Source organism: Trachypithecus francoisi, unplaced genomic scaffold (genome assembly GCF_009764315.1).
Source record: "Trachypithecus francoisi isolate TF-2019V2 unplaced genomic scaffold, Tfra_2.0 Lachesis_group2, whole genome shotgun sequence".
Lineage (NCBI taxonomy): Eukaryota > Metazoa > Chordata > Mammalia > Primates > Cercopithecidae > Trachypithecus > Trachypithecus francoisi.
The window spans coordinates 119,764,203-119,789,194 of NW_022681465.1; the positions used below are offsets into that span (position 1 = coordinate 119,764,203).

Genomic DNA, 24,992 nt, shown 5'->3' on the forward strand with positions numbered 1-24,992 from the left:
ACCTCCTGATAGGCCCCTCTCAGGGATTTTTCACTCAGATGGGGAGGCAGTTACTAGCGAATTAGTAATAACCTAATCACACATCATGCCAAGTTCTCCCAAGGAAACCTACAGGGTACCATGGGATTATATAATAGGGGACTGGCCTAGTCCATGAGCACTGGAGCAGTCAAGTAGCTAACCAGGCTGCACAGGTGTATCAGCATTGGGTTTAGGTGTAAGTGTCTGAAAATACAGAATAACAATAGCTTAAATAAGATAGATATTTGTTTCTCTTGGGCAGGTGTTTGAGGACGGGTATTTTGCCCCTCAGAGACAGGAACTCAGGCGCTTTTTGTCTTGTTGCTCTGCTCTGTGTGGCCTCCACCTTATGGTCCAGGAGGGTGACACCTACATTCCTGGCAGCCAGATGGAGAAAGGGACACAGAGGGTAAAGCAGACATACCAACTATCCCAGATGCCCCACAAGACACTTCCCTTTACTTCTCAGTGCCACATCTAGCTACAGAGGAAGCTGGGAAACACAGCTTTCATTGTGAGCACCCACATGCCCGGCCAAAAGCTGGGAGCTCTATCCCCACTCAAAAAGAGCAAGGATGGTCAACCCTGTCTTGCATTTACTTTGTGCCAGGCATTTGCTGACCTTGGAGATCATCCCAAATGCACACTTGATTCAGTAGGTCTGGCCTGGGGACAAGAGTCTGTCCTGTGATGGCCATGTGGCTGATCTGTGGACCACATTTTGAGGAGGGAGGATGCGAGATCACAGATCCATCATTGCATGGTTTCTTCCCACACAGGGCCAACGAATGGCTATTTGGAAGCAGTGGCTACTCAAGGCCCCTTAACTCTCCCTGCTGCCACTAGGTTTCCAGTTCAGGCTGAGATTTCCTTCTCTCCCCCAACAGTGTCAGACCACTGACACTGAATGAATGAAGGAAGGAAGGAAGGAATGAATGAAAAGAGAACGCAGAGATCAGGTCCGGCATATGCTCCAGGGGAAGGGTTTGGTTCATCACACCACCCTACCCCAGACCCTGTGCTGGTGCTGTCCCTTCTGAATCCTCCTGGAGGAACCGGCACTGCGGTTCCCCTCTATTTACACAGCAGGAAACTCCATTGACTCTGCTTTTTGAACCCGAGTCCTCACCATTCTCCCCCGGGTTTTTTCAAGCCCTGTGCCACCACAACCTTGGAGAAAGGGCCAGTGACAGAACCTGGGGGAAGTTCAGAGTGAGTTTCCCCTACTCAGGTCTTATGTGACCTCAACTACCATCTCCTTTAATCCAGCAGCCACGGAGGCAGTTGCTCTGTATTCCTGAGGAGGAAACTGAGGCTTTAAGAAGGAGACAATCAGCACAGTCCACGTTGGCCAAGTCACAGTGCAGGCCCCATCTGCCTCTGCCACAACCCTGCATGTTCCGGAGGGACCTGGCTCAGAGCAGGTGCTCTATGAATACCCACTGAAGTGAACCACAGGGGCAGATGGAAGCAGGGACAGCCACCGCCAGCCTCAGTAGTTTCAGATGCCTGGCACTGTGCTAAGCCAGTCTCCTGTTTCTCAGCTGATCCCCAGGAAAACGCCCTCAAGTAGGTGTCACCGTCCTCTTTGTGCAGATGTGCAAAAGGGGCGGGGGCTCTGAGAAGCCCAGTGGCTTTCCCAGAGAGGCACAGCAGGGGCAGAGGTGGGTCCACCTTATTAGGCTAGGATGCTCGACCTCTTCCCTTCCCCAACAGTATTAGGCCCTCACTCAGAGCTAGACGCTGTGCACAGCCAAAGTCTGTATCACCCCCCACTCAATCACAGCTTCAGTGAAACTGTTTACAAATGCGAAAAAAGGGGCTCGGAGAAGCAGAGAATTTGTCCGAGGTCATCCAAAGAGACGGAGAAGAAATCTAAGCGGGAGGCTTGAAGGAACGAGTACTGAAGTCGTTAGTGGACTCCCTTCCCTTCCGACAGCCTCGACTCTCCGCCCCTTCCCTGCCGGCCCTCAGGCCCCTTTAACCGGGTGGCGGAAGGGGCGGCCGGGCGGGCGGCGCCCAATGGGCTGCGCGGAGCGTCACTTCCCGGCAGCGGGAGGCGAGTGGCGAGTGGCGAGTGTCAGGGGGACGGTCGGCGGGGGCGGGGCGGCCGGAGGAGGCGTTGGCAGCGGGCTCGGACCCACGCGGCGCCGTGGCCCGCCTGGCCTGCAGCGCTCTCACCCCCGGCGGCGGCGGCACGATGCCCTTTGACTTCAGGAGGTGAGTGTGGCGACCCCGGCCACTCGGGAGTTTCCTTCGCGGGCAGAGGGAGCGCCCCGGCACGCCGCGGACCCCTCCCGTCCTGTATGCAAAAGCGGCCCCCCGCCCTGTGCATGCCTCGGCAGGCCCCTAGGGACCCCAGGCGAGCCCCCTGCCGCACACGAAGCCAAGCCAGAGCCGCGGAGGCCCCCTCGTGCAGAGGGAGACAAATCCACCCACCTTCCCTCCGCCGAGCCCCCTCCCCAGCCTGCCCTGATACCTTGCATTCCCCTCCCCCACACTCGGAAAGAGATTTCCTCCCTCCCCCAAGATGGGAACAGCCCTTACACCCCAGCATCCCTCTCCTCCCTCTACGGAGACTCCTTGGTGGACCCCACCCCAGCTGACAGGTGGGGCAGGGCACCTGGAATGAGCCCAGAGGGGCCTGGGGCCCCCTGCAGCCTGCCGGCAGCTGGAGGGTTTTAGGTTTCTGTAGCCTGAGGCTCCCCCAGGCCGGGCAGATCTGGAGGCCTACCCCCGCCCCTCCCCCGCCGCCCTCAGCCCCAGCCCTGTCCTCTGGGTATGGGGGCACCATGGGAAGGGGAGGAGGCGCCTTGGGCAGGGCTCTGCAGAAGGGCCACCGGGGTCTGGCCTTGGCTTTCTGCAGTCACCACAATGGGCCCTTTGTGGGGTCCAGCTGCCTCATGGTCTAGGTTGCACGGGGCATTCTGGAAGCCTGCTGGGGAAGAGATCTCCACCAGAGGTTCCTTTGAGGTGTGGAGTCCCAAGGGATGTTCTGGCCTGAGGCAGCCACACTTGGTTTTTGGCTGGGAAAAGAGCAGGGCTTTAATGCAGGGAGGAGCTGGATTAGAATCCTGGCTCTGCCCTTTCTACTGAGCAGCTCGGTATATTCTAGAAGTTAGGGGCAAGGGCTCTGGGTTCAGAACTTGTCGCTGCTCGGCTGACTGACCTCAGCAAGTCTCTGAGCGTTCTCAGTTTCACCACCTGCAAGTTGGGGCTAAAAATAAGGTCTCCGCTGTGACGCCTAAGTGCATGCAACACCCTTAACAGAGTCTGGCATGATTTAGGGCTCAGAAATAGGGCATTAGTGGATGGGGGTGTTCTCCAGGAGGGGCTTTCCATATCCACAAAAGAGTGATTAAGATGCCTGTGCCACAGGAGGTATTTCTACCCCTCCTCTTACGTGTGAAGGCAGTGTAAAGTGACAGTCTACCCAGGGAGAAAGGCCCTTAGCCTGCCGTGACCCCCATAGCATGGGATATATTGGGGTTTCAGCCCAAAGAGGACACCGGCCTTGGACCTGTTGATTGGCTGACATGGTTTTCCGGCTTGTCCTGGTCACTGATACCAGTTAGCAAATGTTTGCCGGCTTATTGCCCCTGCCAGGCGGCCCTGAGGCTAGCCGACCCAGGCAGTTTTGAACAAGGAAAGCCCCTCTGATGGAATTCAAGGCCAGTCCTAGTAGCATCATAAGAGCTGTGGTCGGCACATCAATTCCTGGTTCCACAAAGCCTCCCCTTTCCCAGGCGGACCATAGAGATTCCTGCCTCCTCCTCCCTCACCCCTGTGTGATTCAGTAGGTTCTGGTGATTTTGAGCTTGTTGGAGAAATTGATGTTTTTGATCTTTTAATCCTTTCTCCCTGCACCTCACCCTTCCGTCTTTCTGAGGAGGAAATGAGGCTCCAGGAATGAGGGCCTTATCTTGGACTTTATGGGTGCTAAATGGGAAAGGTAGACTTGGGTCTCAGGTCACACATGGCTCCCAACCATGTGCTCCTTGAATTGGTGGCTTGTGGGGGCAGGTAAGGGAAGTAAGGAAAATGGGTGAGGCCAGCTCTAGCCTTTGGCCTTGATAGGGGCCTGTATCAGGCATTGATATTTAAAGAGAGAAACGCTCAGCTGTGAGAAGCTGGCTAGTCTGGGGCTCCCTTGGCGTACTTCAGGTCCCTGAGTGCCCAGATGCCAGGGGGCCCAGCTTAACTAGGAAATACTCCCAGGGCTTGGGCTCGCTGCGGAATGGTGAGAATGGATTCAGTGCTTCACATTTGCACCTTGGAGGATGAGCCATGTGTACCCAGCAAACCTGCACTCTTTAAGCTCTGTGAACTACAAGGCTCCAGGACCTGGGTTCTACAGAAGGTTCTACCATCCCCACGTGCCTTCTTGCTCTTCAGTGTACATTCATCGAGTGTCCACTCCATGCTCAGCCCTCTGCCACAGGCCCCACCTTGGGGAAGTGGGTGGCATGTGGCCTGGCTCTCTTTGCATTCCGAGAGAAGGGAGGAGGGCTTGATGGGGTCCCAGGAGTGGGGGTGTGTGTGAACTGGCACGCAAGGAGGATCTACCACTGTACACATACTTTGGGGTGCAGACATCGAGTCCCTTGTCACCTGAGGGAGGGAGGTTTTTTTTTTTTTTTTTTTTTTTGAGATGGAGTCTCGCTCTGTCACCCGGGCTGGAGTGCAGTGGCCGGATCTCAGCTCACTGCAAGCTCCGCCTCCCGGGTTCACGCCATTCTCCTGCCTCAGCCTCCGGAGTAGCTGGGACTACAGGCGCCCGCCACCTCGCCCGGCTAGCTTTTTGTATTTTTTTTAGTAGAGACGGGGTTTCACCGTGTTAGCCAGGATGGTCTCGATCTCCTGACCTCGTGATCCGCCCGCCTCGGCCTCCCAAAGTACTGGGATTACAGGCTTGAGCCACCGCGCCCGGCCGAGGGAGGGAGTTTTAATCTTCATTTTAAATCAAAGAAGAGGGGAACTCCACCAAGTGGAAGCCGTTTGCTCTGGCCATGCAGTGCATGAACTGGTGTAGCTGGGATTTGAACTCTGCGCTGTTAGCTCCAAAGCCTTAGATCTGGGAGAAAAGGGAGAGTTCGGAGGGGCCCACCATCCTGTCAGCTCTTTTAAGAATTGTGGGGAGTGGAGAGGGTTATACCATGATTAGACCTCCTCCCCCAGTTCAAGACCAGGGAGAAAACCAGTCTTCCTGCTCATGTTCCTCTTCTTAAAGTCAGAAGCAGGAAAAATAGTGCACTCTTGCCCTTCCCTACGGATATTTCTGATTTTCTTACTGCCTGTAGAGCCTGGTGCAACTGAGTTCTGTGTTGTCCTGTCTGTGAAATGGGAATGAGTAGAGTACCTACCTAAGTAGAACAGTTGAGGAATGAGGCGGTGCGGAAAGCATATAGACACAGAGTAAGCGCCCCATCCATTTTGGCCGCCATATTTATTTGTGTCATTTTATTTAAGCACCCATCATCTCCCAACACACTATATAATTCACTTAATTATCATGCTGCTTCTCTCTTCCTCCCATTAGTACATGAGCTCCTGAGGGCAGAATAAAAATCTGGCTTCTTCAAGGTTGCATCTCTAGCACCTAGAACTGTGCTTGAGCCAGTGTTGATCCTTGGAGATGCCTCTTGAAATCTGTCAAGGAAGCCATAGACATGGCGTGACTTGATATGCCAGCTTCAGTGGGCAGATTTTCAGCCATTAGTGGAGAAATCTCCCTTCTCCACCCTTGAATCTGCCCTTTCTAGATTGTTTTTGGGGTTAAGGAAGGAGGCAGAGCTCAGGGGAGGGAGGCTGAGCTTTCAATGATTTATTGTGTTTGCTTTGCTCTTGTTAAAGTGTTTCGTTAATGGCTGGATGTTGCAGTTGTGGAACTGACCTTGTGACCCACATCCGTGTGTGTTATTCCCAGTTCCGGCTGGCCTGGGGCCAGTAGCACCTGCTGCCTCCTGCACACCAGCCCAGGGTGGGTGAGGAGGGAAGATAACGGCATCCGGAAGCCCTGTACCCAGGCGCAGTGGTGCTTGAGCACTGCTTTCCGGGAGGTGCAGGTGGCTGCTGTCCCACAGTGATAGCCCCCACGTTGAAACCTCAAGACCTGGGGGGGTGCCGCTGTACTGGCACTGACCAGATGCGCCCTGGGACCATTGACTTCCCCTCCCGGAGCCTCCATTTCTTCATTTTAAGGAGGGAATGTAAACTTCACTGCCTCACCTGGTAGAGTAGATGGGGGCAAGTGCAATGTCCCTGCAGTGCAGGATCAGGCCGTGGGGCCCAGTGCAAAATGAAAATGTGGAGTCCCTTTTTGAAAAAGTATTAAGAATTTCAGGACGGCAGCAGCAGAGCATTCAGCCAAGCATGGACCCCTCTGAGTGTGTGACCCTGTGTGCCTGCACAGGTCCTGCGGCCCTGATGGGCTGGCCCTGCTGCAGGGCCTTGGTTTGGCCTCTACCACTTTTCAGTCTGGCCTTCCAAGTGGTGTCTCCCCCTCCGGGATAGCCCAGACCTCCGCAGGACTCCTAGTGAGCTTTCCAAAGTTGATCTGATATTTTCATGTCCTGATTTCAGCCTTCAAATGGGTCTCATTGCTCTGAGGATCCAGTGTGAATTTCCTTTTTTAAAAAAATTATATAGAGATGGGGTCTCGCTATGTTGGCCAAGTTGTTCTTGAACTCCTGGCCTCAAGTAATCCTCCTTCCTTAGCCTCCCAAAGTGCTAGGATCACAGGCATGAGCCACTGCACCTGGCCCAGTCTTAATTCCTTAGGCCCCAATAAGGAATGGGACCCTGGTAGCCCCATCAGTTCCTCCACGAAGCTAAGCCCCAGCCACCACAGGGGCCTCTGAGCACAGAGTTAACATTTAACAGAGAGTAGCTAACATGAATGCCTGTATTTCTACTTTGTTGTTTCTTCCAGAAAGAATTCCAAGGAAGCTGACAAGAACATATACTTTACAGCAAGTTTTAAAAAATATAAATAGGGGCCGGGTGCTGTGGCTCATGCCTGTAATCCCAGCACTTTGGGAGGCTAAGGCAGGCGGATTACCTGAGATCAGGAGTTCGAGACCAGCCTGGCCAACATGATAAAACCCTGTCTCTACTAAAAATACAAAAATTAGCCGGGTGTGGTGGCACACGCCTATAATCCCAGCTACTCAGGAGGTTGAGGCAGGAGAATTGCTTGAACCCAGGAGGCGGAGGTTGCAGTGGGCTGAGATCTTGCCTCTGTACTCCAGCCTGGCTGACAGAGCGAGACTCTTGTCTCAAAAAAAAAAAAAAAAAAGTGTAGGCCAGGCTCACACTTGTAATCCCAGCACTTTGGGAGGCTGAGGCGAGGGGGGAGGATTGCTTGAGGATTGCAGGAGTTCAGGACCAAGCTGGCCAACATAGCAAGACCCCATCTCTATGGAAAAAAAAAATAGCTGGGTGTGGTGGTGTGCACCTGTGGTCTCAGCTTCTTGGGAGGCTGAGGTGGAAGGATCATTTGAGCCCAGGAGGTGGAGGCTTCAGTGAGCCAGGTTCATGCCATTGCATTCCACACTGGGTAACAGAGCAAGACCCTGTCTCAAAACACACACACACACACACAGGCTTAAAAATCAGGGCAAAAAGAAGATAAAAATTCGACTAGAGAGAAAATTATGTGAAAAGGTCAGTATTTCGTGTTTATTGAACATTTGCTAGTGCCAGGCACTGTTGTGAGGATCTTACTGTATCAGCCCATTTAATTCCCCACAGTCCTACAAGGCAGGCACTGTTGTCACCCCACTTTACAGATGAGCCAGTGGAGGTGCGTCAGAGTTCGGAAACACGGTCGTTCCTGTTCCTGGAGCTGGGATTGGAACACTGCCTTTTGGCACCAGAGCTCCACTGTGTCCTGTAGGTTCATCTCTAAAGCTTTCTCTTCTCCATTCACTAAATTCAGAGAGAACTGAGAACTCTTCTAATTGGATTCATTGGATTTCTCTTCACTAATCTTCACCCAGCAGTGCTCATTAAGAAGCTTAAAGCCATCAACTTTTTCCCCTTTCCCCCCCAGCCTCGTGTAGCCTGACACCTGATTCTGAAATGGTCTTTAAAGACCCTCACACCAGCTAATGGCATCACCCTCGAGGGGCTCAGTTTTCCCGTGCGGGCCGCTGGGGTTTTCCAGCTTAGAGCATCATGTTTACCTGCTTGCTGGGATATGGAATAAGATGGAAGGTCCTCGCCTCCCAAAGACAGTTTGGATTCCTGACTATGGTGCTGTAGTAGCAGGAGACAGGGCTTTAGTCAGCTGTGTCCTGATTAAGTTACATTCCCCATCTGGTAATCCTTTCATATTTTATTTGGAGTTACTCCTAGCCAGTTTTCATCAGGCGTGGGAGAGACAGGGTGTGAAGAGGGCGTTTGGGGTGAGGCTTACCCGGTACATCTAAATTAGTGAGTCTCAACCCTGGCTGTACATTAAAGTCTCTCATGTGATTCTAATGTACAGCCAAGACTGAGGAGAATCGCCCTGAATTGGGAGAACCAATAGGAAGCAGTGCTGAGAGCACCAGGGAAGCCAGGTCGTAGGCGGTGGAGAGCCTTGCCTCGGGAGGCTGGGGCATGGAGTTCCGGTCCCACCCATCACTCCTGCATGACCTTCGGCAAATCTGTTACCCCGCCAGTAAAGTGGACAGTAAGGGGCCATAACTTTCTACTAATATCCTTGCTCTTCAAAGTGCAGTCCCAGATGCCAGCTTCAGCAGCACCTCGGAGCTTGTTGGAAGTGGAGAATCTCAATGCCCACCTGGAATCTGAATCTGTGTTTTAACAAGATCCCCAGGTGATTCATGTATTCATTAAAATGTATAAAGCCCTGGTCTGTATGATTGATTTGACTCAGCGTCCGCCAGTCTATGTCCCTCTATGCCACACTGGCTGCCTCACTAAGGGCTCTGAAGAGTCCAGCACGAACGAACCAGAGCTGTTTGGTTCGGCCCAGCATTACCACATGTATAGTCTCAGATGCCCTGTTGTTTATGGAGCAGCTAGTACCATTTCTCAAAACACAGTTTGGGAAACATAGCCCTAATTGATCCTTTAAGGAAGTGGCAATTAGCTTAATTGTCTGTTGTCAACTTTAACTTTTAGGTCTATTAACTTAATTACATTGATTATATATGTGGGAAAAGTACAGGACAGGAAAAAAACCTCCAACGCTTGGCTGTATTTGTTTTAAAAAAAAATCTTGACCCACGGAGAGGCAGGGTGAACTCAGGGTTCCCTATACAGCCAAGAGCCAGGGGACATATGGGGCCCTTTACAGATACCTCCTCTCCCTCTGAGTGGGCATGATCCTTCCTGTTTTATGTCCAGGGAGACCGACCCTCAGAAATACTGGGTCACAGCCGGTGCATCTGACAGGGTAATCCTCATGCCCTTGACAATTAGCCTTCCTCCTGGTACCTGCCAGGCAGCACAGCTACACAGGAAGGAAGATCTGCTTGAAATGGACAAACAAACCATTCTGTTTCTCCAAAAGGTAGGAACCCTATTTGAGATGAGAGGCCTGGCTGTAATTACAGTTAGTATAGTCAGAGGACCCGGATGTCCCTGATGTACTAAGGACTGGTGTTGTGATAGCCCCTCCATACATTAGCTTTCCTTTCCCAGATTCTGGTCTGGGTCTTGAATACCTTTGGAGGAGAAGTAATGCTTATCTTATTAGCAATGCCTTACAGCCCTTCAGCTTGTAATGTCTTGAGCAGTGGGCTAGGCATGTCATTGGACTTATAAAATCACACTGGCCTTACAGACAGACACAATGATTCATGATTTATTTTCTTTGTTTTATTTTTAAAGTTAGCATATGATAAAATTAATGTGTGTTTTTGCACTGTTCTATGACATTTAAGACTTACCATGTCACCACCACCACCATCCAGATACAGGACAGCTCCATCTCTATCACCCCTCACATCTCATGCTGTCATGCTGTAGTCACACCATTAATTTGGTTACTTTTTGTGTGGTAAGAATACCTAACATCAGAGCACCCTCTTTTTTGAGACAAATTTGTTCTTGTTGCTCAGGCTGGAGTGCAATGGTGTAGTCTCGGCTCACTGCAACCTCCGCCTCCCGGGTTCAAGCAATTCTCCTGCCTCAGACTCCCAAGTAGCTGGGATTACAGGCATGTACCATCATGCCCAGCTAATTTTGTATTTTTAGTGGTGATGGGGTTTCACCATATTTGCCTGTTTTAGATACTTCATGTAAGTGGAGTCATGCAGTATTTGTCATCCTGTGTCTGCCTTATTTCACATGACATAATGTCCACCAGGTTCATCAGTGGTGTCACAAATGACAAGATTTCCTTTTTTAAGGCTGAGTAATATTTCAGGGTGTATATATACCACATTTTCTTTGTTAATTTGTCCATTAATAGACATTTAGGTTGTTTCCACATCTTGGCAGTTATGAATAATGCAGCATTGAGCATGGGAGTGCAGATGTCTTTGAGATCCTGATTTCAGTTCTTTTGGATAAATACCCAAAAGTGGGACTGCTGGATCCTATGGTGGCTCTATTTTTAATTGGTTGAGAAATCTTCCTCCTGTTTTCCATAGTGGCTGCACTATCTTACCTTCCCACCAACGGTGTACAAGGGTTCCTTCTTCCCACATCTTGCCAACACGTCTTTGGTTTTTCTGGTAATAGCCATCCTAACAGGCATGGAGTTGCTATTTCATTGTGATTTTTATTTGCATTTCCCTGATGAATAGGGATGTTGAGCATCTTTTCAAGATCTTGGCCATTTATATGTCTTGTTTTGAGAACTATCCATTCACATTTTTTTGTGCTTTTTAAAATTGGGTTTTTTTTGCCCGGGCATGGGGACTTATGCCTGTAATCCCAGCACTTTGGGAGGCCAGGGTGGGTGGATCACCTGAGGTCAGGAGTTCGAGACCAACCTGGCCAACATGGAGAAACCACATCTCTACTAAAAATACAAAAATTAGCTGGGCGTGGTGGCATGCACCTGTAGTCCCAGCTACTTGGGAGACTGAGGCAGGAGAACTGCTTGAACCTCCGGGAGGCGGAGGTTGCTGTGAGCCGAGATTGTGCAACTGCACTCCAGCCTGGGTGACAGAGTGAAACTCCGTCTCAAAAATAAAATAAAATAGGGGTTTATTTTTGCCCCTGAGTTTAAGGAGGTGCTTACATATTCTGGATATTAGCCCCTTATCAGGTATATGGTTTGCAAATGTTTTCTTTATTAATTCAGTTCTTAAATGGGAAGCCAAGGCACGGAGCTGGAATGGGAATGGCCGGGGACACACAGCTGCTGAGGTGCGGGGCTGGGATCCCAGAGCCTGGCACCTCACACGGTGCTATCCTGCCTTGCTGATTTTTCTTCCTGTTGATTTTTATTATTCTTCACTAGATCTTCTCTCCCCTCCAACTTTCACACCAGGAGTTACCGACATATAGAATTTACGTAGAGTATCCTTTGAGAACTTTGGGAAACCCTGGTGATATTTGGCTGTGTTGATGTCTTGCGGGGTCCAAGAGTATGTTCATGGTGTGCAGAAAGTGTCTCCAAGTCTTCAGGGGAAAGTCGTATGTAGCGGTCCAGCCCTGGCCACCCTTTCCAAATGGCCTTCTACCTTGCACACCCCTCTGGGGACTGACCACAGGTCCCCTGGGGAACGCTGTCAAGTGCCTTTGGAACCGACCCTCACATTGCTCTCATTCGACAGAGCTCTCTGGATTGAAATCCCTTCCTCAGTGTTTACCAGCTGCGGGGCCCAGGACAAGACACTTTGCCTCTGCAAGCCTCAGTTTTCCTCATTTGCAAAGTAGGGTGTTCATACTTTCTTTGCAGGGATTTTGTGAGGGTGAGATGAGCTCATGTGGAATGTGAGACAAGTGTACTTGGAGGCGGGAGGACATTTCCCTCCTCTGCCTTTCCTGGCGGCACAGTCCTGTGCACCTCACTGAGCTGTGCTAGATGTCAGTGGTGGGTCTTCTGGTAGGTGGACGTGGTAAAACCAGGGCCCCCGGAGTTTGCAGGGCACAGATGCGATCACATGGGAACACCTGGGATGGTCAGACCCAGAGTTAGACCCCTCTCCCTTTGTGGTACCCACACGGCCGTAGACGTCCAACACCAATCTATGGTAAGGGAAAAAGTGGCCAGAGGGTCACACACTCAGGCGCCCCCCATGTATCAGCAGGTACCTCAGTAGGTGATTGGGCAAGATGTGGGCCATGGCCACCTGGAGCGCAAGGCCCTGTAGGGAAGGGACAGCTGTCCTGCAGCTCTGTTGCTTACTGCCTACAGATGCCCTGATTTTTCAAGAGACAGTGAAAATCTGATAAATTGTGTGAAAATGGTTGGCCACTGATCCCAATTTTATTTCTGTTAAACACCAAACAAATCCTTCTGAGGGCTGACGATGGCCTGTGACAGGCAGGGTGCTGCCTCGGTGTCGCACATGACAGTGTGACCAGGACAAGCTCAGGGTGGGCAGGACCTTGGGTTCCCGGGAGGTGGCCTGGTGGGTGGACGTGGACTTGAGGCTGGAGGCAGAGGAGTGAGGGACTCACAAGTCAATTGCTTTGGGCACAGGCAGTCTCGGGGGCCCATCCCACACTAAGCCCCATCCCACCCTGGACCTGGCCTGACCCTAGGACCTTGATTCCTTCAGGTGTCAGCTGGGGCTCCCCTCCTCTGATGGTGCAGGAGTGGCACCACCGGCCCCTGCCACTGGACCTGCTGGCCTCTTTGCTGGTCTGAGGGCTGGCCCAGGTCCCTTTAGAATGACACACCCTTTCTGCAGATCCTTCAATATCTTCAGCCCCCGGGGTGTCTGTCAGGTGACTTCCCAGAGCTATGCTGTGACAGCAGTAGGGCCTACAATAGTCCCTACTTATCGAGTGCTAGACTAAAGGCTTTTCTTGGATTCCCTCAGTCCATCCTCAAGTCAGGTAGGAGCCGTTTCCCATTCCCATTTTCCTGAGGAGGACGCAGAGGTATCACAAACAGCAGGTGATGCAGCTAAGACCCAAGTGCCTGTCTCTAGGCCGAAGCTGGCTTTCTTAGCCAGTTTCATGCCCCAGGAGGGGAGGGTTGTTGCCTTGATTTTCTTGCAACCCCTCCATGGATACCCCCCATCTACTCAGTTGTGTTTACAGTCTGTTGCCTTGGGAGCAACGCACTGTAGAAGTCGAAGCCTTGGGGGCCCTGGTTACTGGAGAGGAGGCCGGGCCTGGTGACCATTTCCTACCACCCTGTGCATCTGTGGGCAAGAGATTATGCTGAGCCCCTGCCGGGGGAGTCAGGAGGAAATGCAGCACTGCCTGTGGGCAGCGGGCAGGGCTGGTCATCTTGCCGGAGGACGCTCTGACCAGTCCCCAGGTCCCCTGTCCACAGACCAGGAGCAGGCTGGGCCATAGACTCATCTGTTGGTTGAACACATGGATCAAAGGCCTGTGTGCCAGGTGTCATTTTAGAAACTGGGGACATAGTGCTGAGCCAAACAATCCCAGCTCTTCAACTCATGATTTAAAATTCATGCTTTAATTCTGGTATTTTGCTTCTCTCTTTTAACTAAATACACTTTTTATTTTGGAATAGTTGAGATTTACAGAAAAGCTGCAAAGCTAGTACAGACACCCTACATCCATTCCGTGAGGGTCCCCACCTTCCATTACCACATTCTCACCACTCAGAAGCTGACCTTTGCTCATGAATATTCTCTAAATTCTGCGCTTTATTTGGATTTTGCCCATTTTCCACTGATGTCCTCGTGGCACCCCAGGATCCCATCCAAGGTCCCACATTTGCATTCAGAGCCCATGTGTCCCCAGGCTCCTCTAGGTGAGGGTAGTTTCTCAGTCGGTCCCTGTTTTCTATGACCTCGGCAGCCTTGAGGAAGATAGTCCAGGCATCCTGTAGAATGTCCCCAGCCTGGGTTTGTCTGATGTTTCTTCCTGATTGGACAGGGTTATGATTTTGGGGAAGCATCCCCAGAGGTGAAGTCCGCTTCTCAGCACATCCCATGGGGGTCCATGGCATGCACTTGACCTCTCTGGTGATGTCGGCCTTCAGTACCTGGTTAAGTCCTCATTTGGGTTGGTGGTCTTTCTCCCCCTCCCACAACCCCCCGCACCCGCCTTTCCTGTAAACTGACCCTCCTGGAGGCAAGTGGACTGACTGCCAGCATCTAAAATCCCTTGTGTGATGCTACGTGACTTAACAGTGCCTCTTTCCGCGCTGTCTGTGCAGGGCGCCCAGCACTGGGTACTTTCACTCACTTCTGAGCCCAGCAGCGTAAGATGGGGCAGGAGCAGGAGCAGGAGCTTGTAAGAACCCATTGTCCTGCCCGGCCTGCCCCTTGTGCCAGGCTGAGGTCAGGCGGTTTACAGTTCTGACCTCATTTCACCGTCATTACACACCTGCAGGGTGGGAGGAACTGTCTTGGCTCTGAGTCGGGAGAGGGCAGAGCTAGGGTTGCAGCTGGTCTGGGCCCCCACTCCACAGTCTTTGGGTTATGCCCTGTGCCCTTTGTAAGAAGAGCCAATAAGAAGAGCTATAGGAACCATGTCATAAGAGTAACCTTCAAAGGACTAGGAAGGTTTCTCCTGGCACAGGGAAGTGTTTTAAGAGGTGAGCATGAGACTTGACCCAGAGTCTTTCAGGCCCTTTACGTGTGGTGGGCCTGTCTGGAGCTCGTTGCTGTGGATTCAGGAGGTGACTCTTGACTGCCATGAGGACTACATAAGTTTGTCTCTGAAAAGCCGTTAGAACTGTGCCTGGCATCTGTTAGGTGCTTGCTATCTGTTCGTTACAGAAAAAAACACCATGATATCCAGGCTGTCAGAGAAGATTTATGGACGAGTAGGAAATTGGACTAGAGATGCTACCTTTGTGTTAGCCTAAGTCAGCTAATTCCTGTAAACAACCTGCAAATCTCAGTGTTGTAATGCAACATGCATTTATTTTTTGCTAAGTGTAACTTATGCTGGGACTTGATGACTGCTCGTGAAGTCCCAGCAGAAGATGGGGTGCTCTGCTCCCCCGGGTACTCAGAGGCCTTGACTCCTTCCGTCTTCTGGCTCTGTCCTCCTCTGGGGTGTGCTGGATCCTCTCCTTGGCCTGGCAGTGGTGGGGAGAGAAAGGAGGATGGGGACAATTGGGTGACAGGTCAAGATGTGGGGCCATCACTTCTGCTCACACTCCTTTATCCAGAACTCAGAGACCTCGTCACACCTAACTGCAGGAGAGGTCAGCAAATACAGCCTAGCATTGAGCCCAGGGGACGAGGAAAGAAAGGGCTTTCATGAGCATGTTAATAAGCATGTCTCTACCATGGTAACTGAAGTCAGTGGTTTTCACCCTTCCACTATTCTGCTACTATCATCATAATTTTTGGCAGATTCCTAAACAGCATGTGTGATATATATATATATATACACACACACACACATATATACACACACACACACACACACACACACACACATATATATATATATTTGTTGTTGTTGTTGTTTTGAGAGAGAGTCTTGCTCTGTTGCCAGGCTGGAGTGCAGTGGCATGATCTCGGCTCACTGCAACCTCTGCCTCTCGGGTTCAAGTGATTCTTCTGCCTCAGCCTCCCGCGTAGCTGGGACTATAGGTGCACACCACCACACCCAGCTAATTTTTGTATTTTTAGTAGAGACAGGGTTTTGCCATGTTGGCCAGGATTGTCTCGATCTCTTGACCTCGTGATCCGCCCACCTCAGCCTCCCGAAGTGCTGAGATTACAGGCATGCGCCACTGCACCCGGCCACATGTGTTATTTACTTAATAATTTTTCTTTGAATTAATCAGTTTTTGAACCTAACACTTTTATTGCTGAAAGGTGACCTTATAACATCTTTGAAAATGGAAAAGCAACATCACCTGCTGTAAATTGATACAAATAATTGCAATGTGTTTTGTTGTCACTAGCTTCTGGTGCCTGGTGAAGTTGCTGGGTCTGTTAAAAAGGAGATATTAGTGGGCTGGGCAGCGGTGGCTCACGCCTGTAATCCCAGCCCTTTGGGAGGCCGAGGGGGGCGGATCACGAGGTCAGGAGATCGAGACCATCCTGGCCAACACGGTGAAACCTCGTCACTACTAAAAATACAAAAAAAATTAGCCAGGCGTGGTGGTGGTCGCCTGTAGTCCCAGCTACTCGGGAGGCTGAGGCAGGAGAATGGTATGAACCGGGGAGGCGGAGCTTGCAGTGAGCCGAGATCGTACCACTGCACTCCAGCCTGGGTGACAGAGCGAGACTCCGTCTCAAACAATAAAAAAGGAGATATTAGCAAGTGCTAGAGAGAGGAGATGTTGAAGACATAGTAGTACTACCCTGAGACTTTCTCGTTGATATTCTGAGCATACTCAAAAGAGAGCTGAACAGGGAATAACTTCTCACGGTGAGATCTGATGTCATTTAACCACCAGGGAAGTGGGGTTCATTCCTTTTTTCCCTCCATCAAAAATTTATTGCAGGGATTCTGGGGAAAATAAGACAGACACTGTTTCCACCTTCCTGATGATTCCAGGCTGTTGGGGAAGATGGGCGGAACAGCAGGGAACAAATCATTGCACAGGTGGTTATTTTCCGTTGTGATGAGTGCTGAGGAGGAAGGAAAAGTAGATGCGGTGATAGAGAGTTTACAGAGAAGGAGCTAACTGGATTAGCTTGGCTAACTAGTACTCTTCCTCAAAAGAAGATCTTCCCAGACTGCCTCTTCAACCTAAGCTGGGTCACTTGCCACCCCTTTTCTGGCCGCACCTTTCTGTGACGCCTAGACAGGTCCTTCAGATCACTTGGCACAATTAGCACGGTTGCAGTGACTTGTTTACGCGGTTTGTCGTGTCTGTCTGCCTTGATGGAGTCTAAGCTCTCGAGAGCAGGGGCCATATCTATTTGTTCATCACTGGATCCTGGTGCTGAGCCAGGGTCTGCACACTGTGGGTGGTCAGTAAATATTGATTGAATGAAGTAGAGAGACAGGGAGGAAGGGTCCAGCTGAGACCCTCCTGCAGTGTGGCAGAGGGGTTCACCTCTGCAAGGATGGAGGACTTCATTGCCATAGCCCTTTGTGTTTGGAAAATGTTTCTAGTTTTCTCCTAAGTGCATGTGAAAGACGTTATTTTGACTGAGTCCCGAGGAATTGGGAAGTCAGACATTACTGAGGCCCTGCCTGAAGGAGGGGTGAGTGGCCCACTACCTGACCTGATGGGAGGCCACCACATGCCACCTCCCCTTGCTTGAAGCCATGTTAGTCCCCAGAACAGGAGTAAGGCAGTCGGGAGGGAGAAGACACCTGACATTCCACCTTCACTCCTGCCTGGGCATTAGGATTCATTGTAATTATTCCCATTTTGAGGAAATGGAGACCCAGAGAAGTTGCAGACCTGGCTCAGGGTCATACCTCTGGCAAAGTAACAGACCCAAGTCCTAGCTCTACTTTCTGATCCCCAGAAAGTGATGCTTTCAGTTAGAGCACCTAACCCTGGAAATCTTAGTTGCCTGTTTTTGAGCTGAGCAACTGTGCTCTCTCTAGCAAACTGGCCGGTTTGCCTTACCACCTGGGGCCCTGTGTGGATCCAAGAGAGTCAGATTCAGGTGGCCTGGGAATCTGCATTTTCACCAGTGTCCTCAGTGATTCTTAGGGTCAGGCAAGCTGGGGAGACCCTGAATAAGGGTTCCCCCATCATGTTCGCAGTGTAACTCTGGAACTGGGTACCACAAATCTTTGTTAACCTAGTAATGACCATCACAAAAGCGAGTGATGGGTCTAAGACTTCAGGAAACCTTTGAAGCTATGTGTGCATTAGGGAGCATTGTTTTCTCTGCAGATGAGGAGCTGAGGCTTCGGGGCGTTGAGAGTTATGGGTCACACCTGCGGGAACACAGCTCTTCTGAATTGGAATCCTATACCTTTTCCAGCTGATGGCAGGAGTCATATGTATCTTGGTGAATGTTAGGTCCTCACATACCCTCAGTGACAGCAGCTGTGGGTCTCCTGTCTGTCCTGGTGCGTAGCACAAGACCTCACCCACGCTGTCTGCACTCAACTTGTTTCTGGAAGGCAGGGAGGAAGGAAACTGCCAGTGCTAGACATTTGCAGGGGAACGGGGGTGGGTAGGTGGTGATAGTAGAAGGAAAAACATTCACTGAGCATCTCTAGGGTATCAGGAGCAGTGCTACAGACTATAAATATCATCTTCTTCAGTTCTTACCCATGAAGTTGGGGCTTTTATTTGTCTCATTTTACAGGTGAGAGAACCGAGGTGGAGTGATCTGATCTAGTGTTGGGTGTGTGTCAAAGACCTGGGCTGATTAGAATTAGTAAATACAGAGGCTGGAGGGGTCCCGGGATGGGTTCACTGTCATCCTGATGTGCCCAGCAAGCCAGGTGGCAGGAGCTGGTTCCACCTTTCGGGCCTGCCTGACTTTCCCCAGTTCAGCTTCCGTTGGCCAAGCTGCAAAACTGGGTCACACTCAGAGCCAGGTGATTGGTCAGAGCTAAGTTAACCCTGAGTCAAAGGAGGGCATGAGAAGGTTCGCCTACCCGCCTCCTCCCTGCCGCGCCCCACCCCACCCTGGGCCAGGCCCCTCACAGTGGAGCCACACAGGCACGTCACCCTGCTTGGGCCTCCGCCTGCCCCACACTCACCGGAGCATGACGAGTCAGCCACCTGGGATTTGGCTGTTCTAGAGGCACTGTTCCATGCTGCCAGGCAGACCTGGGACAGCTGGGCTGAGGGCTCAGGGGAGTAGAGGGAGGTGGGCACAGTGTAGTGCGGAGAGGCCTAGGGCTTTGGAGTCTGGTGGACCTGGGTGCTGGTCCTGGTGCTCCCACCCACTCGCTGTGTGTCCTTGGGCAGCTCACTTCACCTCTCTGAGTCTGTTTTCTGATCTACAAATGGGGATATAACCCTGACTCCAAGCGGTTGCTGTGTGGAGTTAACAAGAGCCTCCTATAGCCCTAGGTCTTATTTCGGTGTGGGGCCCCTCTTTTCTTCCTGCATTTATGAAACTTCCTGACACATTTGGTCTTCTAAAGAGGAGGATGCAAACTGGTGGCATCAGAGGTTGAGTTTTGCCCACAAATGTGATTATTTGGCCCTTTTAATTTAAAAAAATTGAATTTTATGCCAGCATTTTTGAATGAAAATATTTCACATAAAAATTTGGATTTCCAGCCAGGCGCAGTGGCTCACACTTGTAATCCCAGCACTTTAGGAGGCTGAGGCGAGCAGATCACTTGAGGCTGGGCGCTCGAGACCAGCCTGGCCAACACGGTGAAACTCCATCTCTACTAAAAATACAAAAATTAGCCGAGTGTGATGGCATGTGCGTGTAATCCCAGCTACTCAGGAGGCTGAGGCACAAAAATCACTTGAAACCGGGAGATGGAAGTTGCAGTGAGCCGAGATTGCGCCACTGTACTCCAACCTGGGCAACAGAGCAAGACTCCATCTCTAAAAATAAATTAAAAAGCCAGGCGCAGTGGCTCACATCTGTAATCCCAGCACTTTGGGAGGCCGAGGCAGGCGGATCACCTGAGGTCAGGAGTTCAAGACCAGCCTGAGCAATATGGTGAGACCTGTCTCTGTTAAAAATACAAAAATTAGCCGGGTGTGGTGGCGTGCACCAGTAGTCCCAGCTACTCAGGAGGCTGAGACCGGAGAACCGCTCGAACCCTGGAGGCAGAGGTTGTGGTGAGCTGAGATTGCGCCACTGCACTCCAGCCTGGGTGACAGAGCAAGACTCTGTTTCAATAAAAAATAAAAAAATTGGATTCCCAATGCATCTGGAAAAATGGACCTCAGTGGCCACATGGCAGCCCAGGGCTGTTGCGGGGCAGACCTCTTGGACCCTAAAACACAAGATGTGTGAGCCAGGATCAGGTTGCAGGGCCTAGCCAGGGAGTGGGGGTGTGGTCACCTCAGGGGCTTCAGGTGCCCGAGGACCCCTCTGAGACATGAGGACAGTCTTCCAGTGTGACTGACTTAATTTCACCTAGTGAGGAGGTGGCTGTTAGAGTCTGCATGCCCAAGACAGGCTCCCTGGGTAAAAGGGCTGCACTTACTGGCTCCTTGGGCCAGTCACTGACTTGTCTGTGCCACTTTTTCTCTTTTGCAAAACAAGAGTAATGGGTTGTTAGTGCGAGTGCCCCGACATATGGTCAGCACCCCACTCATGTCAGCAGCTCATATGAGTCCATCCCAAGTAGGAGATTTGTCTGAGATCTTTAAGAGATGTCTTCCTAAAAGTTCCTGGAGAGATAGGCCTGTGTCTGGAAATCCCAGGCTCTGACTGTGATCAGGCCTCCGCCTGCCGGTAGGTGAGCCAGCCGGCACGAGACCACCAAAGCATCGGGTACATTGCCAGGTGCATTGCCATCATTTGGTTAGGAGGGAGTGTCAGTGTTGCATTTTTTGTGCCCCCACTTTGGGCCCTGTGCTTAAAGACACCATCAAGGCCACCCCCTGATAGCCTTGGGAATGGATAGAGCTGCAAAGAGTGAGTCCCAGAGGCAGCTTTTTGTTTTCCAAAACCGGAGCAGGGTCTGCCCAGGTGCTTATTAGCCTGCAGGAGCTGGTTTCTGCTGGCTGATGTGAAGTCAGAGAGGTCTCCTGGTTCTCACTCAGATGCTTCCTCATACGGTCTTCTTAGTGGGCTTCATGCTGACAGTGGATGCCAGGGACCCAGGCAGGGAAGTCTCCCTTTTGAAAGGAGCCACTGGCCTTTGGGAAATAGTAGAGACCAGTGATTAAGAGCTTGATCTCCAGAGCCCCTCATTAGGCCATCAGTGACATGAGAACAGAGTTCGGCTCAGCCTTGTTCACTGCCAGGTCCCTAGGACCAAGGACACTGAGAGTCCTTTTTTAAAAAACGTGTTGAATAGTAAATGAGCAGGGTCTTCCTCTTGTGTCTGAACCTCAGCTCTCCTACTTGAAGCCTGTCTTGACTTGCCAACAACTTACTGTGTCATCAACGGGGACGGTAATGGTACCTTCCTCCTGGGGGGACAGTAGAGTGTCAGTGAGATAACGTGTACATCACAGCATGGCACTCAGCCATGGGACGTGCTCAGCACATGTGGCTGTGTTGACTTTGGTTTGCCCAGGTATTTCTATGTGTGGACCTTGACACAGGTCCACACAGGACTCTGGCCCCATGGGTGACGGTGTTACAGCTGTCCTTTTGGAATCTTCACCTCACCTAAGCTCCCTGGCAGTAATAGCCCAGAGGAGAGAGGGCATGTGGGTTTGGCCAAGGGAGAGAATCTCTGGGGAAAGTCACCCTGTTTGTCCAAGAAGCACCTGTGTGTACGTGTAGGTATCAGTGTGCAAATGTGTGAAACTGCGTGTTCTTGCCTTTGCTGTGGGCTCACGAGGTGGTTTGCCACATGCTGTTGTTGCCTGGAAAGGTATTCCGCAGGATGCCATGTGGTATGATGTCCCTGGCCCCAGCAGTCCCAGTGACTGGTGAGCGGCTCCTGGGTCCGCTCCTGCCTCCAGTAGAAGCAGCCACAGGAGTCCCTGCCGCAGCCCCCATTGTGCCGGGTGCTAGCTTTCAGAAATCCCTGCATACCCGCAAGGGCTCCTGTGCTGGGGATGGAGGTGGAGGAGCTGGTCAGGCCACCCAGAGGCATCTTCCTCAGTGGAGCCTTCTGCCAGGTACCTCTCAGCTGTTTTACAGGTGACTACTTCGCATTTCCCTGCCTCCGTTCCCGCAGCAGCCCTGTGGGGAAGGAGTGGCCCATTTCACAGATGAGAAACTCGAGGCTCACAGAGTCAGTCTGCACAACTGGGGCTGGGGGCAATGTGCTGGTTAAAATGCAGATTCCCGTCTGCCCCTCACTCCCCGACCCTGGAGGATGGGATGTGGGAATCAGGGCCCACGCCTTGGTGTTCTAAGCAGCCTCTCCAAGGAGCTGCGATGTCAGGAGAGTGGGAAACAGAAGCAGGAGCCTTGGGCCGGGCCTTACAGTTCGGGGAGCGTGCTCTGGCCCTGCTGTTTGCTCAGTTGGGGTAATAGAGTCAGCTGCCTGGGCTTCCTTCAGCCTCCTCAGCTGTGAGCTGGGGAGAGTAGGGCCCACCTGCGAAGGTCCTGGTGAAAATTCCATGCTCAGTTCGTTTATCTCACTTGGGATAGTGGAATGCCTGGAGAGGTCAGTAAAGTGATTTGTTGCTGTTATTCCACATGGGATTTACTACAAAAGCAATTTCAGAAACAACCAAAATCCATGTGCATAATTGACAGTAGTGTATCTGCTCATCTCCTTTGAAGTGGGAGTTTCACAGGATGGTGAATCCGGGTTGCTCTGCCCCCATTTTAGAGATAAAACTACAGCAGGCAGGGCAGGTGGCTCACGCCTGTAATCCCAGCACTTTGGGAGACCAAGACAGGAGGATCACCTGAGCCCAGGAGTTCGAGACCAGCCTGGGCAACATAGTGAGGCTCCATCTCTAAAAAAAAAATAATTAGCTGGGCATGGTGGCCTGCACCTGTGTTCTCAGCTACTCAGGAGGCTGAGGCGGGAGGATCGCTTGAGCCCGGGAGGTTGAGGCTGCAGGGAGCTGTGATCGTGCCATTTCCACTTCAGCCTGGACAACAGAATGAGACTGTCTCAAAAAACAACAAAAAAAGAAACTACAGCAGGCCCTCGAATAATGTTTTGTTATAAAACATTGATGAGAAAAAAAATTATTTCCTGGCTGGGGCCACTGTCTATGTGGGGTTTGCACATTCTACCCATGTCCGCGTGGGTCTTCTGCAGGCACCCCCACCCACCTACCCCTGGTTTCCTCCCACATCCCAAACCTGTGCCTGTCAGGTTCATCAGCACGTCCGCGTGGTCCCGGTGTGGATGTGTGAGTGGGTGGGTGTGTGGGCGTGTGGGTATGTGGGCGTGTGGGCATGTGTGCCCTGTGATGGGAGGGGGTGTGTGGGCGTGTGGGCGTGTGGACATGTGTGCCCTGTGATGGGAGGGGGTGTGTGGGCGTGTGGGCGTGTGGACATGTGTGCCCTGTGATGGGAGGGGGTGTGTGGGCGTGTGAGTATGTGTGCCCTGTGATGGGAGGGCGTCCTGGCCAGGGCTGGTTCCCGCCTTGTTCCTGAGCAGCTGGGATGGGCTCTGGCCACCCATGACTTGGAACTGGAATAAGTGAGTAAACAGTGATCTTACTTGTTTTGACAAATCTTAAGTGTATGTACAGCTCACATGTATTTTGATGTCTAAATACATCACTAGTAGAACACTAGTAGAAGTGTTTTGATCTTTATTTGGAAGTTTGGTGTTGTTTTTGTGACCAGACATATGCCTGAGGAACTTAACTCTTGATTATATCCATTAGCCTGTGGGGAAATTGTTTTTCATCTTATGCTGTTTCCCTCAAAGTCATGGTTTCCAAGAACCTACTGACAACCTTAAGTGAGGCCTTGCTGTGCTGAGGGGCCACTTGGGATTCACATGGGTGTTTAGCTACCATGGCTCTGGGGCTCCTGAGATGGACCCCTTCGGAGAGCTGCCTGGGCTGTGTTCCCCCAATGGACAGGGGTAGGTGTGGGTTCGGGTGTCACAGGTCACTGCACCACCTACCACCTCCCCGGAGTGGCATTTCCCAGAACACCAGGACACACTGCCGGATGGGAACGATGACACTGGTTTCCAGGAGAGCAGTGGGGGTGGGAGAGGAAGCATGCCTACCTGTCTCCCATACCTGATCTGGACCCAGAGAACACGGTCCTCAGGTGCTGCACGCCCCATACCTCTCTGCTAGGGGCTCTACCCACAGCCCTTCTGCTGAGACGATCTCAGGCCTAACCAGGACCTTGCTGGCCCATTTGCTCACTCAGTCGTGTAAGAGGTGTCTGTTGCATGTTTACTATGTGCTGCGCCCTGCGCTGAAGCTAGGGTATCCGGCTGACCCCACAGACATGGTACCCACTGACATGGGACTTACACTTAAACAGGGAAGATGGACAGTTGGAGGATCGAGAGTTTTCCCAGCAAGAATATCCAGGGAACTCTGGGGATGTTCTGATCCAGCCTTAGCTCGGAGCGCAAGGAGATCCTCCCCAGGATGCTCAATTCCAGGCCTTAGTGAGGAGCAGAGCTGGTTTGGTGCTGGGGCAGGGAGCCAGGCCCATCCAGCACATGGTGCACCAATGAGGGAATGCACCAGGCAGGCAGAGCCTTCGGGCGTGGCGAGGAGTATGCCCTGTCCTCAGCACACAGAGGCCAAGCCTTGTGTGGGGGAGCTGGATTCTGTGTGGGCTGTGAGTGGCCCACTCAGCCTGTGCTTCGGAGGCTGGCCTAGGTGCAGCCCGGTGGGGGCCGGGCCAGCGGCTGCCAGCTCCTGTGGCGTCCAGTCTTCTTGCCAAGAGGCCTCTTTAATTCACATTTTCCACATCGACTTGATGTTTTGAAAATGTTGACCTTTAGTTCATCAAATGTCACTTATTAAATCGTAAGTCACATCCCATTCAATTAAAAAAAGACAATGGACTGGTGACTCAATGCTTGGTCTCTTGGCAGGAAAGACCCTGAAGCATTGGAGGCCGGAAGAAGTCACGTGCCTTGTCAGTGATCCCTGCATCCCTGGGGTGGGCAGCATGTCATTTCTGTGAGAGGCTGGACTGGAGGGAGAGACTGGGTTGGCAGCCAGGCTGGAGAAGCTGTGACAAGACTGGAATACCAGGCCCAGGCAGGTGGACTTGAAACTTACTCAAAAGAGCCCTGTTGGAAAGGTGGGGTTTGGTCCGTCAGGCCAGTGAGGAGTCAAGGCCGTGTATGCAATAGTGCTTGACTGGAAAAGACGCAAATGGCAGAATGTATACAGGCAGGGAGTGAATCAGGGGGCTTGCTGGAGAAGGGCCACTTGAGAGATGAGTTGGAGTGAAGTCAGTAGAGGTGAAGGGATTCTA

At 51.7% G+C, this 24,992-nt stretch overlaps 1 protein-coding gene across 1 annotated transcript in view; it reads left to right on the forward strand.

The window, feature by feature from the left end:
* Positions 1-2,036: 2,036 nt before the first annotated feature.
* The window catches only part of ERGIC1 (endoplasmic reticulum-golgi intermediate compartment 1), a 118,908-nt gene continuing 95,952 nt past the window's right edge, over positions 2,037-24,992 (forward strand). Inside the window, exon 1 of the mRNA XM_033180310.1 lies at positions 2,037-2,241. Coding sequence (XP_033036201.1) covers positions 2,222-2,241 — 20 coding nt within the window. The 5' untranslated portion in view covers positions 2,037-2,221. The remainder of the gene's footprint in view (positions 2,242-24,992) is intronic.